Source organism: Podarcis filfolensis (assembly GCF_964270895.1).
Source record: "Podarcis filfolensis genome assembly, chromosome: 2".
Lineage (NCBI taxonomy): Eukaryota > Metazoa > Chordata > Lepidosauria > Squamata > Lacertidae > Podarcis > Podarcis filfolensis.
This window is the reverse complement of record NC_139605.1, coordinates 31,876,712-31,891,643: the sequence shown is the minus strand read 5'-3', so window position 1 is coordinate 31,891,643 and position 14,932 is coordinate 31,876,712. Positions and strand designations below refer to the sequence as shown.

At 41.7% G+C, this 14,932-nt stretch overlaps 1 protein-coding gene across 8 annotated transcripts in view; it reads right to left on the bottom strand.

The window, feature by feature from the left end:
• Window positions 1–14,932, bottom strand: part of LOC310756457 (contactin-6-like) — a 187,518-nt gene that overhangs the window by 72,723 nt on the left and 99,863 nt on the right. For 7 of the 8 annotated variants that reach the window (XR_014544887.1, XM_083600580.1, XM_083600579.1 and 4 more), the window contains exons 5-7: window positions 10,278–10,373; window positions 6,595–6,798; window positions 3,744–3,846 (exon numbers count right to left, since the gene is read on the bottom strand). Coding sequence is in view for 7 of the 8 variants with exons in the window: in XM_083600580.1 (XP_083456706.1) it covers window positions 3,744–3,846; window positions 6,595–6,798; window positions 10,278–10,373 (403 nt within the window). In the remaining variant the exon portion in view is untranslated. The remainder of the gene's footprint in view (window positions 1–3,743; window positions 3,847–6,594; window positions 6,799–10,277; window positions 10,374–14,932) is intronic. The other variant, XM_083600584.1, reaches the window with a different exon arrangement.

Sequence of the window (14,932 nt, the reverse complement as noted above, 5' to 3'; positions counted from 1 at the left end):
CTCACACTGCATACTCCTGCCTGGCAACTGGGCTCCTATGCTAGGACACAGGAAGGCCGCATGCAGAATAATAATAATAATAATAATAATAATAATAATAATAATAATAATTTTTATTTATACCAGCCCAAGAAGCAAGGCCAACACACAACAACACAGGAAAATGAAAGTAACCAAAACAAGCTAGAAGGTAGAGTCTTCGCTCCAACCCATAATAACTGGATACAATATTTAACTCTACAGTTACCAATTACTACAATGACCAAGTAAAAGAAAAGGGGGGAGGGAGCTGTCACTGACCTCCCACCCTGGCCAATGCGCCCAGCAGGACTTAGGACATTCTACCCAGCCTGGACTCTCCACACAACCTCCAAAGGATTGTTCTGTCCCTTTTTTCGACTGAACCAAAACCCTAGGATTGGGTTAATTTCAAGTTTATTCTCTGTTGCTACATTATTTTCTTGGCAAATTCAGCTCCAGCTGTGATTTCTGTGGTCTATTATGACAAATCGTTGCTTTCTTTTTAAAAACCTAAACTCTGCTGTGGTTGTAATTTGGGTAAGTCTCCCTCTCCCCCCCCACCGGCTCCCTAATTGGTCTTTGTTCTGTCAGGTATTTCACTATAATTGTGTCTTCTGCTGTCAAATAATATAAAAGACAGCAAAAGCTAAATTAATCCTTTGACCTTCAGCTTTTGAAACTAATTCCACTAAGAGATAATGCACACAATTTGTGTTTTCCCTCAACAAGGAATAAGAAGGCAGGGCTGAAATAGCATTTATCTGCTGGACTCTCTTTCCAAATATTCCATCTAACACTTATGAAGAAACTTTTATGAGGAAATTTTACTCTCTAGAAAATGCTCATTGTGGGGGTTTTGTTTTTTTAAATCAGACCAAAATATTTAGTCATAATACTCTAGAGAAGTCACAGTAAACCTAAATATATCTAGGAATCGGAACAGGAACCTGACATTTCAGATGTGGTGTCTTGCCAAGAGGATTGGAAAGAAGCAAGCTAGCTGGTGAGAAAATGCTTCCTTATTTATTTTCTAAGCATTTCACATTTTAAAGATGTGCAGTTTAATTTGTTTCCTCACCCCAGTTTAAGCTCTTCTTTAATGTGGGTCAACTTGAAGAGCTGACACTACATTTGCAATGGTGTTAAAAAAAACAAAGCAAATTGATTTTCTGGTTGCCCTAATTATTTCTAATTTTAAAAATGAATAAGAGATGGGCACATTTCCCCTAAACCCAAATGAAGATGTGAGACAATATAGGGGTGAATACGGCTACAACTTTATTAATACAGCACATTTGTAAAATAAGTAAGGCCTCTTCACTGCTGTTAATGGTGATGACAAGGATGGGTCTCATCATCCTTGTTGGGTACCCATTGATGGTTCCTGGCCTGAGAGAAGTCGCTGTATGATCCCTCCTCCTCACAGTCCTCTGCTCCTCTTTTTCAATGAGCTGAGGGTGCTACAAGTAACAGCATTAACCACACACTGCCAACCCTTTGCGGCTAACAATGCTACCTATGCCTAGGGACATGTCTGTCCCAGTTCCCTTGCACCAGGCAGCCATGATGGTTGGGTCGGGCATTCCTCCCTGCACTGCAGTGGTGGACCACACCCACCCACCCGTTAATTAGGTTGTGTTTGGCCTTGCTTTGGACTTCGGTTGGTCGCCTGTTTTTGGAATGGGGGCCAGGTAGGAATTTTTTCCAATGTGGCACATTGGCTGTGGCCACTTGTTTTTTGCCTACCTCTTAGCAACTGTCACAACTTTGTAAGGTTTGGCGGTTAGGCATTGGTTTAGGGGAATGTGGGGAGGGGAGGTGCGGCCATCACCTGCCCCTCCAATGAATAGGGTATTCCGTTAAAGGAATCTGGGGGTCTGGATCTCATCTGAAGCCCAGAGAGGGGCTAGGGCCGTGCCAGGACCCCCGGGAACCCCAGGGGTGAGCACCATTCAATATACACTGACAGAGATCCCCCTGCTGGTTGTTTACCCTTCCAGGCTTCCTTCAGGGTGGGGCAGGAGCCAGATATACCGTATTTTTCGCTCTATAAGACGCACCAGACCACAAGACGCACCTAGTTTTTGGAGGAGGAAAACAAGAAAAAAAAATATTCTGAATCTCAGAAGCCAGAACAGCAAGAGGGATCGCTGCACAGTGAAAGCAGCAATCCCTCTTGCTGTTCTGGCTTCTGGGATAGCTGCGCAGCCTGCATTCGCTCCATAAGACGCACACACATTTCCCCTTACTTTTTAGGAGGGAAAAAGTGAGTCTTATAGAGCAAAAATTACGGTAGTTTGATACCATTGCCTAAGCCAATACCAGTCACATTTGTGTATTTTAATAAAGTTGTGGCCAAAATTTGCCCATTAACATTTAAGCTGAATTCTGTCTCCACTGTGTCTTTATTGCCATTCGGGATGGGTTTTGGGGCTCAAAGCACAAGAGGTGGGCAGACTCTATTCAGCACAATTCAGAATGGCACTCAGGAGCTTTCTTAGTGCTTGGACAACGCTAACAGCTCTTCCCCAGCTTGTTTTGTAAGCGTATATTTGCAGGTGATGCAGAGACAACACACATCATTGTACTTTCCACTTGGAAATACACAAGCGTCCAGAACTCTGAGCTGTTCCTCAGAGTGAGGAAGAGGAAAAGAGGTAAAGTCAAGGCACAGGCACTTCTGCTGCATATCAGTTAGCAAGTAAAGCGCTGGGAAGGTGAGGGAAATTAGATGTAGGAGCCATGGCAAGGATGAAGAGAAGGAGTGGAAATTTGTCATCCCCTCACCCACTGCCCGAGGCAATTGTCTCCTCTTGTCTCATGACAGAGCTGACTGTGATTTTAATGGTATTGACTTTCACTCCAAAACTGTAATTCAAGATGGAGCAGTTTCCCTTGGGAAGTTGTGGACTCTCATTCCTCGGATGTTTTTTCATGGATGCTTTAGCTGGGTTTCCTGCATTGCAGGAGGTTGGACTAGATGATCCTTGGGTCCCTTCCAACTCTATGATTCTATGATTCTAAGGTATCCCTGTTTAAGGGGGGAATGAAATGCATGCTTAGTTACCTTGATCTGAAGAACTAGTGTCCATATTGTAGTTATTTGGATCAAATTATCAGAAATTAAGCCTTATATGTTGAAGCATAGGTGTACTCTGAAGTTTAAAAGCCACCAGTTTTGCATAAATGGAGCATAAACTGGGACAGCAGAAGCATTTGCAGTAGTTTGCATAAGTTTTTCATACTGAAGGATTTAATACCATTGGTAAAATGTGTACACACACACACACACACACACACACATTCTTAAAAATCAGCATTCTTTCAGAAAGATATATTATAGTTTTGTGAAAATGAATGCTTAGCTGGAGGAGCTTGGTTATCAGGAAACTGCTAACAACCTATTAAAAGTTGAAATGAAAAACCAATGACTTGGTGGAAAATTCACCCATTCCCACAGCCTAACAGCAGGGATACAGCAGGAGGGTTGTTTGGGCAGCTTCCTGCTCTGGTGAGATGGTATATTTGTCCTCTATAAGGCAGACCTGTAGGATTTCTAGGTAAGGTAATTTAAAAAACCTTTCTATGACCATGGGATATCACTCAAATCCAAATCAATACCCATTTGGTAGACTATTTGAGAAATGTCCTTATTTTATTACAGCAAACAAGCATTGCGATTTTTTATTTTTATTTTAGAAAAAAAAAATGAAGAACCTTACTTTCCAAGGGCAAAGCATTCCAGTTTAACGGATGAGCCTTTTGCTGCCAGTGTTGTTTCTGGAAAACGCACTTCAATCTTTGGTTCGTACTCCCCCATCACACCTGTTGAACATCAAAACAGGGAGCGCTACAGTTGTGCCTCAGACCTGTCTTACTACAACAGATTATCAGTGTGACATTAAAAATTGTGGCCTCACTTCTTCTTTTGGAAGCTAGTAAATGTCTTCCAGCGAGAACATGAGCAGGCTACTGTGGAAAACTTCATCACCATGCAAGTGCTTAATATGAAGTCTACAAATCAAATCATACAAGGGACTTCCCCTTGACCTCCTGAACCATATTGTGAAAAAGAAGCTAGCATTCGGCAGTTGTCATGCAGCACATTACATTCTTTTTCAAATTCCTAAGACGCCTTGATTTCTGTACAAATGCAGCCCTAAAGTCGGATGTCTTTCACACTCCAACCCTCGTGAGAAATGGGTTTCCATCTGAGAAACTGGGCAAACCCCTCATTAGATGAAATTGCAAAACATTTTTGTTCATACCTTCCACCACGTATCATTTTAAGCCTTTCTTCAACAAAACTAGCTGAATAGATCCCATTTCCACTGAATTTAAAGTATTTTTTTCTGCTTTATTCTCTTTTTAAATACATATTCAAATGCTTTAAAAATATTTTTTTCATATAGATGTAACAGTATGCCACCAGGCTGCACAACTTATTACTCACCAACCACATTAACCATGTAATATAGATGTGCTGAGCAAACACCTATACTTTATGCAAGGGATGCGGGTGGCGCTGTGGTCTAAACTACTGAGCCTCTTGGGCTTGCCAATCAGAAGGTCGGTGATTTGAATCCCCACGACGGGGGGAGCTCCCTATGCTCGGTCCCTGCTGCTGCCAACCTAGCAGTTCGAAAGCACGTCATAGTGCAAGTAGATAAATAGATACTGCTCCGGCAGGAAGGTAAACAGCGTTTCTATGCGCACTCTGGTTTCACCAGAAGCTGCTTAGTCATGCTGGCCACATGACCCGGAAAAACTGTCCGCGGACAAACATCGGCTCCCTCGGCCAGTAAAGCGAGATGAGCGCCACAACTCCAGAGTCTTCTGCTACTGGACTTAACTGTCAGGGGTCCCTTTACCTTTTTATACTTTATGCAGGTTAAAAATGAGGAGATTACTTAAACTGCTGGTAAGAAAAATCTCTGGCATCTCAAGCATCTGGTATATATCTGAAGGGGGAGCACATCAGTGGGCCTGACAGATCTCCAAATGTGTAGGCCTGGTGTTCTGCAGCAGGGAGCCAATGCTACACATGTAGACTTCCTGTCTGATTTCGGGGTTCTGACTCACGTAGGTAGTTTATACAAGTTTTGCTGCTCGCTACACCACATACCTGCTCCTGCCGCCACCTATTCTGCCACCACTGCATGCCCTGCCACGTCCTCTGCTGGTGGAGAAGTGGCACCAGCATCGGCACCGATTTTGGACAAGTTTGTCAAGATTTTGCATGATATCTTTCCCCAAATTGTGTGAGATCTTGCACACTCTGCCTCAAATGGCTCTCTCCTCCACCCCCTACCTTTGGGTTTCAATTCTCCTGAGTCATCTTTGAGGAAAAGGCGAGGGGCCAAATATGCCCCTGCTACAGGAACAGAAATGATTTGTCCTGAAATGTAGGCAGTTGTACAAAGTCACATACATTGCTTTTCCCAGTTATGCCAATTGTTCTTCCCCACAGAGGAATGTGCCCTTGGGCTGAAAATGTCCCACAGCTTTACAGTATGGAACATAACGCCTTGCAATAGTTGTTGCTATTTTATGAGAGCCCTTTTAGCTACACTTAAGAGGGGCCATGGCTTGAAGGAGTCAACCCATTTCAAAAACACTTCACCAAAAGATTTCTCAGCTATGTATTTTCAACTGCAAACATTTAATTAAAAGCTTTTTTTTTTTAAAAAAAGAGTGCCTTTCACTTCAGTGACTAAACTGGATTAAATCCAGTGTTCTGCTTTGTAGCTCTAAACAATGAAAGCCTGTCACATCTGAATCTGAGCATTCTTGGAATAATAACATTAGCATGTGGATTAGGATTTATTTTTCCCCTGCAATGTGCTTGGTTTCCTGTTGACATATCTTCCTTACAACTGACTGGCCTAACAGTCATTTGCTCTTCCCAGAAATCCCAGGGACTAGCAATCTCTAACAGAGGATTCCTAGCATGTCACCAAAATAAAATTCATTTAAAAAAAATCAATGGCGTTTGAAAAAAACTTTTGCAGTGTATTTAAGCCACTCTGTCGTCCTTTGCTTATTTGCTCAATTATTTCATTTTAGCAATGGTGAGCAGACTCAGACTCAAAAGGAGCTCTTTGATTAATGTAAATGGATAACACAAATGTTGCGATAATCTATTGCACTTCAAAAATATTAAGGTGATATCTTATGCAAGTATTTATAGGTCACTCTTCATTCAAGAGTCCCAGTGTAGCAAAGGGTAACATTAAAATCACAGTTAACAATAATAAATAAATAAGCAAGCAAGCAAGCAAGCAAGCACCATAACATTAATAACAATCACAAATTACGCAAGTGGGAGAAGCAAATAAGTGCATCTAAACCTGTCTTCTGAATGAAAATAATATACAGTCATGATTAACCCATGAAAGGAGGCCATTCTAAACCTGCTTGGCTACCACGGAGAAAGCGCTCTTCTGGACCCCGCAACTGCAAACCTCACTCTGTGTGGGATCACCAAGAGAGAGTCCTCTGTAGACCTTAACAAGTCGGCAGGCTGCATTTTTAAGGGGGTTTAATTGAGATTGTACGCAAAACAAGCCTTACCATCACTACGGAGTACAAGGGGTGTGGGTGGGCCCTGCACACTTTGTTTGGCTTCTGTGTTGGTTACAACACATGTGTAGTTGCCCACATCAGAAGGTTCCACTTTGGCGATGTATAGATTTCCTGTCTCTTGAGATACAAATCGACGACTGTCCTCCTGAACATATAAGGGATTATCATTGAAAATCCAAGCATAGGATAAATCTGGAAAACATCAAACACTTATTACACATATTTTCCTAGCAAAACTCTGAGAGATAGCACTATTGGAGGCAAACTGTGATTTCGGTTTTTGATAAAGTTAACTAACGTAGAAAAGCAAGGCTCTAACGGTAAATCTGCAAAGCAGTGTTTCATTCATCCTGATTCATTCATTGTCCTCTTCCTCTTCAAGTGGTTTTCTCCCCACTCTTTAAATGAAAATGAAATGCTGAAATAACACCACTCTCTTTGCCATTTGCCATTTGCAATGAGAGCACCTTAGGGTTAGGGAAACATGTAGATGCAGTGATGTCAACAGCAAATCATGGATAGCAGAACATTTTAAAATCCAGCCAGGGATCTAGGTGGCAGGAAGAACACCAGTTGACAGATACATATTCTACACCTGTTGAATGCAAAATCAGTAATGATTTGAGCCACCACAAATCACCCATTTTCATCTCCAACGGAACAGTTTTTAATGGAGATGAGTCACACACTAGAATGAATTGTCATCAAGTATAGCAGGTTCGAGAGAAGCAGCCCTGGGGATAATGTGGATAGCAGTATGGAGGCAAGGAGCCTATGTGTTGGGCTACTTTAACAGCTTCCCTTTCTCGTTCTAAGTTGCTGGGTACGTTGCAGGGGAACACATTTTTATCAGATAGGAGGAACTGTATCCTCAACGGGTTAATATAATACTGTCAGTCCTTGGACACACGTACATCTGCAAGTACAGCTGATAATTATATGTAACAACTGATTTTGAATTAGTTCTAAGGAAGACAAATACAGTGAGTGGGTGGATTACATTACCCTTGAGAAAGCTCCAAACATTGTTTTCCAATTCTAAGTCTTCTGTCTTCCGACTGCTTTCTTTGGAATGACTTTATAAAGTCTGGCAAAACTCACCCTTCCCTTTCTTTCACTACTTCCTTTGGAAGGACTTCATCTAAGCAACTCAAGACTAAAGGGTGTGTCTAGAGGAGGCAAACTTTTTCACTCCCTATCTTGGCTCATATGTGTGGGACAGGAAGTATAGGGATAGCAGTACTTAAAATTCAGGCCCAATGCACTCGATTTAGAAAGGGGCCCACTTTTGATAGACCTTTGTCTGTACAGCACAGTTGCCTTAGATCATCATATGCAAATAGCAATGCCAATTTGCAAGTGAAAACAAAGGCAAACAAAAGTGGATGGTTTAAGCTCAGTATGCTGCCTCAATTAGCCGATAAAAGCCATTGCACTTGTGCGGACTCAGGAAACAGTGAACATACTTAACACTCAAAAAAGCAAAACAAATCCCAAGTATTATGTTCCGCGTGAAGGGTTCTCGCTGTCATTGTGCAAACCACAAGTCGTTCCCCCATTAAGTTATGAAAACACTTGACCAGACCAGTAGGAAGAAAGAGCCCTTCAGAGTCCAAAACCAAAGAGGGCTCTCTGCCTAAATTAACCCCATCTTCTCCAGTTCCATCCAATGAGCTATGGATTGGTTTTTAAAACTTTGACCTGACAGACGATAGTCTGCATGGGCATTTTAAGTGGGTTTATACAGTACTTTTAAAAAAGGCTATCATAGGCATTTAGAGTCTGCACAACCACACAGGTGATGGTAGACATTCACAGACACCCTCTGCACTTCAAATACTTCCCACTTTGGGAGTTACACTTTTTATTTCTTTTGCACTACTGTGCTTTGAGGACCGACGATTCATATGCTAACTTTTCCTTTTCCTCTTTCCCCAGTAGCTGCTTCCTAGTGGGCGCTGGTAGCTCACCTCCTTTCTGATCCCCCAGCAGCTCTGATCTGTCTGACTCACTGCTCTTCTGTCCAGTGGCTTCTGTTCACCTTCTGTCGCAATTGTTCCTTCCTGCTGTCTGCAGTTTGACAGCTGACTGCTGTGCTCTTTCTATCGGGCTCCAGCAGTGGCAGGAGCGGCATGGAAATTGTATTTTTAATAAAACATAGTAAATCAGAAGTTTTGAAATCTAGCAGTTTAGCATCCCTTAATTAAATGTATAATTCATGAGCCGAGTGAAACTCTCTGCCAACTGATTCATTTCAAAACGTCGACTCTTTCCCCATTCCAGCTCCTTGCCATCATCAATGCCATTTTACAAACATTATTTATGTTCCAGTTGCAACATCAGCGTAGTATGATAATGAGTCTGTAAACACTAGTGGTTTCTCTGGAACTTTATGCTGACTTCCTATAATATTATGTGACTATAATTAGAAACAGCATGTCACTTGGGATCTATCAAAGATGCTTCCCTTCTGAAAGTATCCCTCCCCCTATAAGGTAGTTAGGAAGTTAATAAAATCTAGAGAGGTAAATGGAGTATGTGAAATATTGAAAAGGTGTGTTACAGTAGGGATGGGGCTAGCACAGGAAGCTGGTGTCCTCAAAGAGGCATTATGTCTGAGAACCGAAACAAGATGAGGAAAGGCAGTGCTATTTTCCTAGAAAACGACGTGTCGGAACTCACAATGAATGCCTTGTTTGTTCTCTTGTAACAGCAATGGTACCCACCCTGAGAGGTGCCGGAACTTAGTTCCGGTAAGTTCCAGCTGAAAATAAAAACCCAGAGGAAAGCCAACTTGCATCCCCCCTTCTCAACACACACACGCCTCAGTTCTGCATGCACATCAACTCTGGCCTGTTCTTCCACCCATTCCTCCTGTCTGGGAGTCTGCAGCAATTTTAAATCTGCCTATTACAATTTATGGAGACCTCTGCATTCTGTCAATTTAAACTGACACATTAAAACCCATTGAATGCTCCAAAATGGCTGGTGGGGGGGATTAAAAAGTGATAAGAGGGTATTTGGGGTAAGTCACTTTCTCCCTTACCCCACCCCTGGTCAGAAGAAAAGGACAAGCAAAATGATCAAGGGGCTGGAGCCACACCCCATTACAACAGTTGGGCTTTGTAGTTTAGAAAAAAATAGTGAGGGGGTAGCTGTTGTTGGAGGAACTGGACGTGGAGGAAGGGGTTAATTTCCTTCATGAGCACAAATCACTCTAAGGTTGAGATAAGCCAACAGGTGGATGGTCAGCAAAGCCAGTTGCAACAGCCCTGTGATGACTATAGAAGTGATTAAGGCGTGTCAGTTTATCAATCCGGGGACTTGTGCTGTCTGTCTTGAGAAGTGAGCCAGAGTCTGTGTTATGTCTTGAACTGCTGGAACAACAGAAATACTTTATACTTGTCTCTGTATCTGTATCTGTATCTGTATCTGTATCTGTATCTGCAAAGCCTACAAGCTATATGTATATTTCAACTTTCAGAACTGTACTACTGAAGCCTTATATTCTGCAGCATGGTAATGGGCTGGTTCCCTAGGTCTGATCATAAACCCTATGCATACTGAATCTGCATGAGGATAAATCATGCCCCCATAATGTGTTGCACATTCATCAAATTACAGTATAAAAATACTGGGGGGGGGGGAGCAATAAGAATGTCGTATACTACCTCCATAGTGTGGTGGAGGTCCACAGAGCAGAACGACTCCTTGTCCTTCTCTGACTGATACGGTGCTTCTTGCTTTGGTTTCAAAGTTTTCAAGATCTTAAGGAGAGAGAAATAATTAAAAATCTGTCAGGTACCAGTATTTCTATTTCCAAACCATGGAGACCATTTTGCTGTTCATACTGGGAGGACTTTTGAGGAATAAGTATGAAAATGATTTGCCCAAGACCTTTTTGGCTCTTGGAAAGTGCCTGCTGTTTTGGTAAGTTTTATTTGAAGTATGCCAGCGCCATACTGGTAAGTATAAATCTAAATTTCAAATAAGCAGATCTAATGGACTATATGGCCCATTTTAATCTTGAAGAAAATCAAGATACATTACTCGTATATGGAGTTGGACCCAGACTTTAGTTCTACTAATATCAACAGTACTTAGTCATACTCCATATAAGTATCAACAATCTGCATCCACAATAAAATAAAAGCGAAAACTAAGTGAAGGAAAAATGGATTAATGTATAAACTCAAGTCAGACCAAGATAATGATTCAACTGAGCTGGTGAACTCAAATGCCCTTGTTCTTCTGGTAAAGCAAAATGTTTGGATGTGTCTAAAGATTAAAAGGAAATTTCCATTAAGGGAATAAATTGAACAGTGTTCATATAAAACAACTTTCTACAAAACAGGTAGAACAATACATGCTTACATTGTTTTGTTCTGGACTGCAAACTGGTACGGTTGCTCAAAAACAACTTTAGGGGGATGGATATGTGTGAAGTCTAATGAGGCTACATACTGACAGTAATTTCACAAGTCCCAGAATCACATGCCCATTGGCTGAACATGGGTCTAATTTATTGGATTGCTTTGGATGCACACATCATGAAACAGGCATTGGTATTCCTCATGCTGGGACAATTGGGCTTCAGTTTACTAATACAGGAAATACACCCAGAGACTGATCTTTTATTTTTATTTTCCTGCAAAAAAAGAAAAAATATTCCATGCAGCTTGATATTTTAAAATAGAAAAACCACTGTAGGTTAAGAGTATCAGAAGAAAGCAAATAATTAAGTAGTATTGACTTTTACAAAAATACAGCCACACTGAAAGATGTGCATTCCTATTACCTCCCCCCCCCCACTAAAAATGTTTACTTTGACATATTTGTTGGAAACAAAGTTGAAAGCCAGATTTGTAGCATATTGAAAATCATTAATCAGCTTTTTAATGGCCAAAGTGTTAATGATGTAATGGGCTCTGGAAAAAGCAAAAAAGAAAAAAACTACATGATCGTTTACAATCTCATATTGTTATTGCATTACCTAAAACGATACTATTATATAACATTACATAAGCTATTAAAGCATAATGGTTTATTTTGTTGTTGTTATCAAGGAGTGTGGAGCAGAGATCAGGTGTTCGGAGTGGATTGCAATTGCTAATAGACATTTAAGGAACGCCAGCTCTATTTCACAGATGGTATATTTGCTAACTGTGCTTTCCACAGAAATCTATGAATAAGTTATCACCTGACTCTCCATAATTCTCCTTTTCCTCTGCCTGCATTTGTCTTACGTTGTGAGCATCGACTTTGCTCACATTGCATTTTGCTGTCGGCTGCAATTCTGTTCCAATTGCCCCTTCCTCTCTTTCCCTGGCAATCCTCTTTGATCATTGCATTCTGGCATGTGGCTATTGGCAGGGCGCTGGCTAATCAGTCAAATCTGTAACGGTATCATGTAGACTGAGCAGAATGCTCAGGTGCGAATGTGATCCTTCCACGTGTGGCATGGTGATGCCAGGGCTCAGCTGCACAGGGCGGCAAGTCATCACCATCTGAGGAAAGCATTCGCAGACCACAGCAAGAACAAGATATGCTTATGGCAGGGAAAACATATGTTTCCTTGTGTTAACCAAATTAGATTACCGCAAGAACATTACTGATATACACTGAACCATATGGGGACAATGCTAGAGAAGGCTGGGAAGCAAGTTGACAGAACAGGCAAGTTGTTCAGCTGGTGTAATTGAATCTTGCCAACTCTGGAAATTTCACTCAGGGCTTTCATGATGAACATTGCTTTTCTTAAAACAATACGACGGGTTTCCAATCAGAGACAGGCGCAGCCAGAGTTGACAAAGAACATAAGCCAGCGTTCTGGATGCTAACAACAGTTGAGCCCAATTCAGACCTCCCTCAGAAAGCAAGGAGAAGAGACACAGGTGGTGACAGAGTGCAGTTAGGCTGCAAATGCATTACTAGTTTAAAATGTAGCCTGCTCATTGTTTTACACAATGTGTATCAAAGCTGGGTTGGGGGGAAATGCACTGAAACGAAGTACTATATTTTTCACTCCATAAGACGCACCAGACCATAAGACGCACCTAGTTTTTGGAGGAGGAAAACAAGAAAAAAAATATTCTGAATCTCAGAAACCAGAAAAACAAGAGGGATCGCTGTGCAGCGAAAGCAGCAATCCCTCTTGCTGTTCTGGCTTCTGGGATAGCTGCGCAGCCTGCATTCACTCCATAAGATGCACACACATTTCCCTTACTTTTTAGGAGGGAAAAAGTGAGTCTTATAGAGCAAAAGATACGGTATTTTGTAATAAATGGCAGGATAGGTGTGGATTGAGTCTCACATTGTGCGCACACTGCTTCTTGAACCAGAGCTGGGAGCACACTGGATTCAGAACCAACAGCAGTGTTTACACAGCTTTAGAACCACCACCCCTTCACTCCTTGCATCTCAATGCAAGAAGATCCGAAGTAGAGCTGGCAAGTGTGCAATGAGTTAGGCATGGGGTTTGAATGTGTGCTCCTGGCCTTTCCACGCACCATACACTTTTATCTGAACAGGGCTTTAGAGATGGGGTTGTAACCTCTTTCCTGGCACCTGAAAATTGCCACAAAGACGTCAGATTTGCCACTGGCGCAAAGTTATGGACTTTAGACCCATACCCGTTTTATAGGGCGGGGATTGTCCTGGGCCTTCTACACAGAGAGGTGGGGTGCATTATCATTGATCATCAATATTGATCGGTTAACATTGCTGCATTGCTGCCTGCTTCGTCACCCCCACTCAGATCCCACTCCATAAATCTCATGGGGGGATTTCAAAACAAACTCTGCAACACTAGCATCCTTTTCTCACAAATAAACATACCTTAGAAGCACAGAATCACAAACCAGATTTAATGTTTTAGAAGTGGAATCAGTAACTCTCAAACCTTGCCATTTATGTCCCCCCCTTTTCTTTTTGTTACCAAGGAGTGCCTTTCTGTCTTTGCTTTGAGGAGTCACTTCTTAGATACTACAGAGGGATGTGATGGATCTAAGACTACTACAAATAAAATTTTGAAGATCAGTTTATAATAAGGTACTTGTTGAAGCTTTCAGAAATGTTACTATAGCTTCTTGCTTAATCTAACACTTCTCACTCCAAAGTGCGAAGGAGAAAGAACATTCTCCAAATTACCCTTTATTAAAATAAATCATGGCGAACAATGCTGCCATTGAGACTGACATCCTTATCTAGTCTCTCTATAGAATGGGATCTTCGGAGAGAAATTACTTTTGATAAGCGCATATCTGGATATGCTGCTTAAAAATTGAAAAATGCCTAATGTTAGTCATATGCATTCATTTCAGTGGGCTACTCTGAATATGACTTAGTTGGATATCACCCAATATAACATTTACAATAACCTGAACACAGTTTGTCATTATGTGTGTGGTTTTTTTAACCTTCAATTTTCTCCCTATCTACATAAAAATGTCAAGCTGTCATTGTGAAGTCCCCATTAGAGGACCTGTAGTGTTGCATCACAATCCTGGATTTGCATGAAGTTGGGTGGAGGAGAGGGGAGCAAAAGAGGAGGAAGATTGTGCAACAACAGCAGCCAAGGCATGAGAATGAGAAAGAAAGGACACTGGCAGTGGGAAAGGGCGGGGGGGAGATTAAAACAACAGCAGAAGTTTGAGTAAAGCAGGGATGGGGGGAAACTGAGGGGAGGAAACAGTGATTCTGCACAACAGCAGAGGTTTGAGTAAAGTACCTTCATACAATGAAATATTTGAGGGCTTCACATCCTTTATCACTCTCACATGAGGCAGCTGAGGAATTGAAGAGGGAGAACTTTGAGTCAAGCAGTGGTGGAGACCAACGGAGAGGGAAGTTATGGTTTTAAACAACAGCAGGTTTGAAGAAAGCAGGAATGGAAGGAAACTGAAATGGGAAAAGTGGTGATATTTTTAAAAAATGGCAGAGGTTTGAATAGAGTTTAAACTGAAATGGGAGTTAGGAAGTTGGAGAAATAATGTTGTGTTGTTTTTCATTGTTAAAATTTGTTAAGGAAAAACCATTGTTAAGGAAAAACCATCTTCCGCAGAAACTGCTGCTTGCCTTCTATCACTGTGCCATTGAGAGCGTGCTCACTTATGGCTTATGTGTGTGGTACGGAAGCTGTACTACCCAGGACAGGATGGGGTTGTGCAGAGTTGTTAAGGCAGCAGAGAGCATTGTTGGCTGCCCACTCTCCACCTTAGAGCAGATTTATGCCACAAGGTGCCATAGGAAGGCACTGGACATAGTAAAAGATCCATCGCATCCTGGTCACTGTCTCTTCGAGCTCCTGCCGTCGGGACGGAGATAC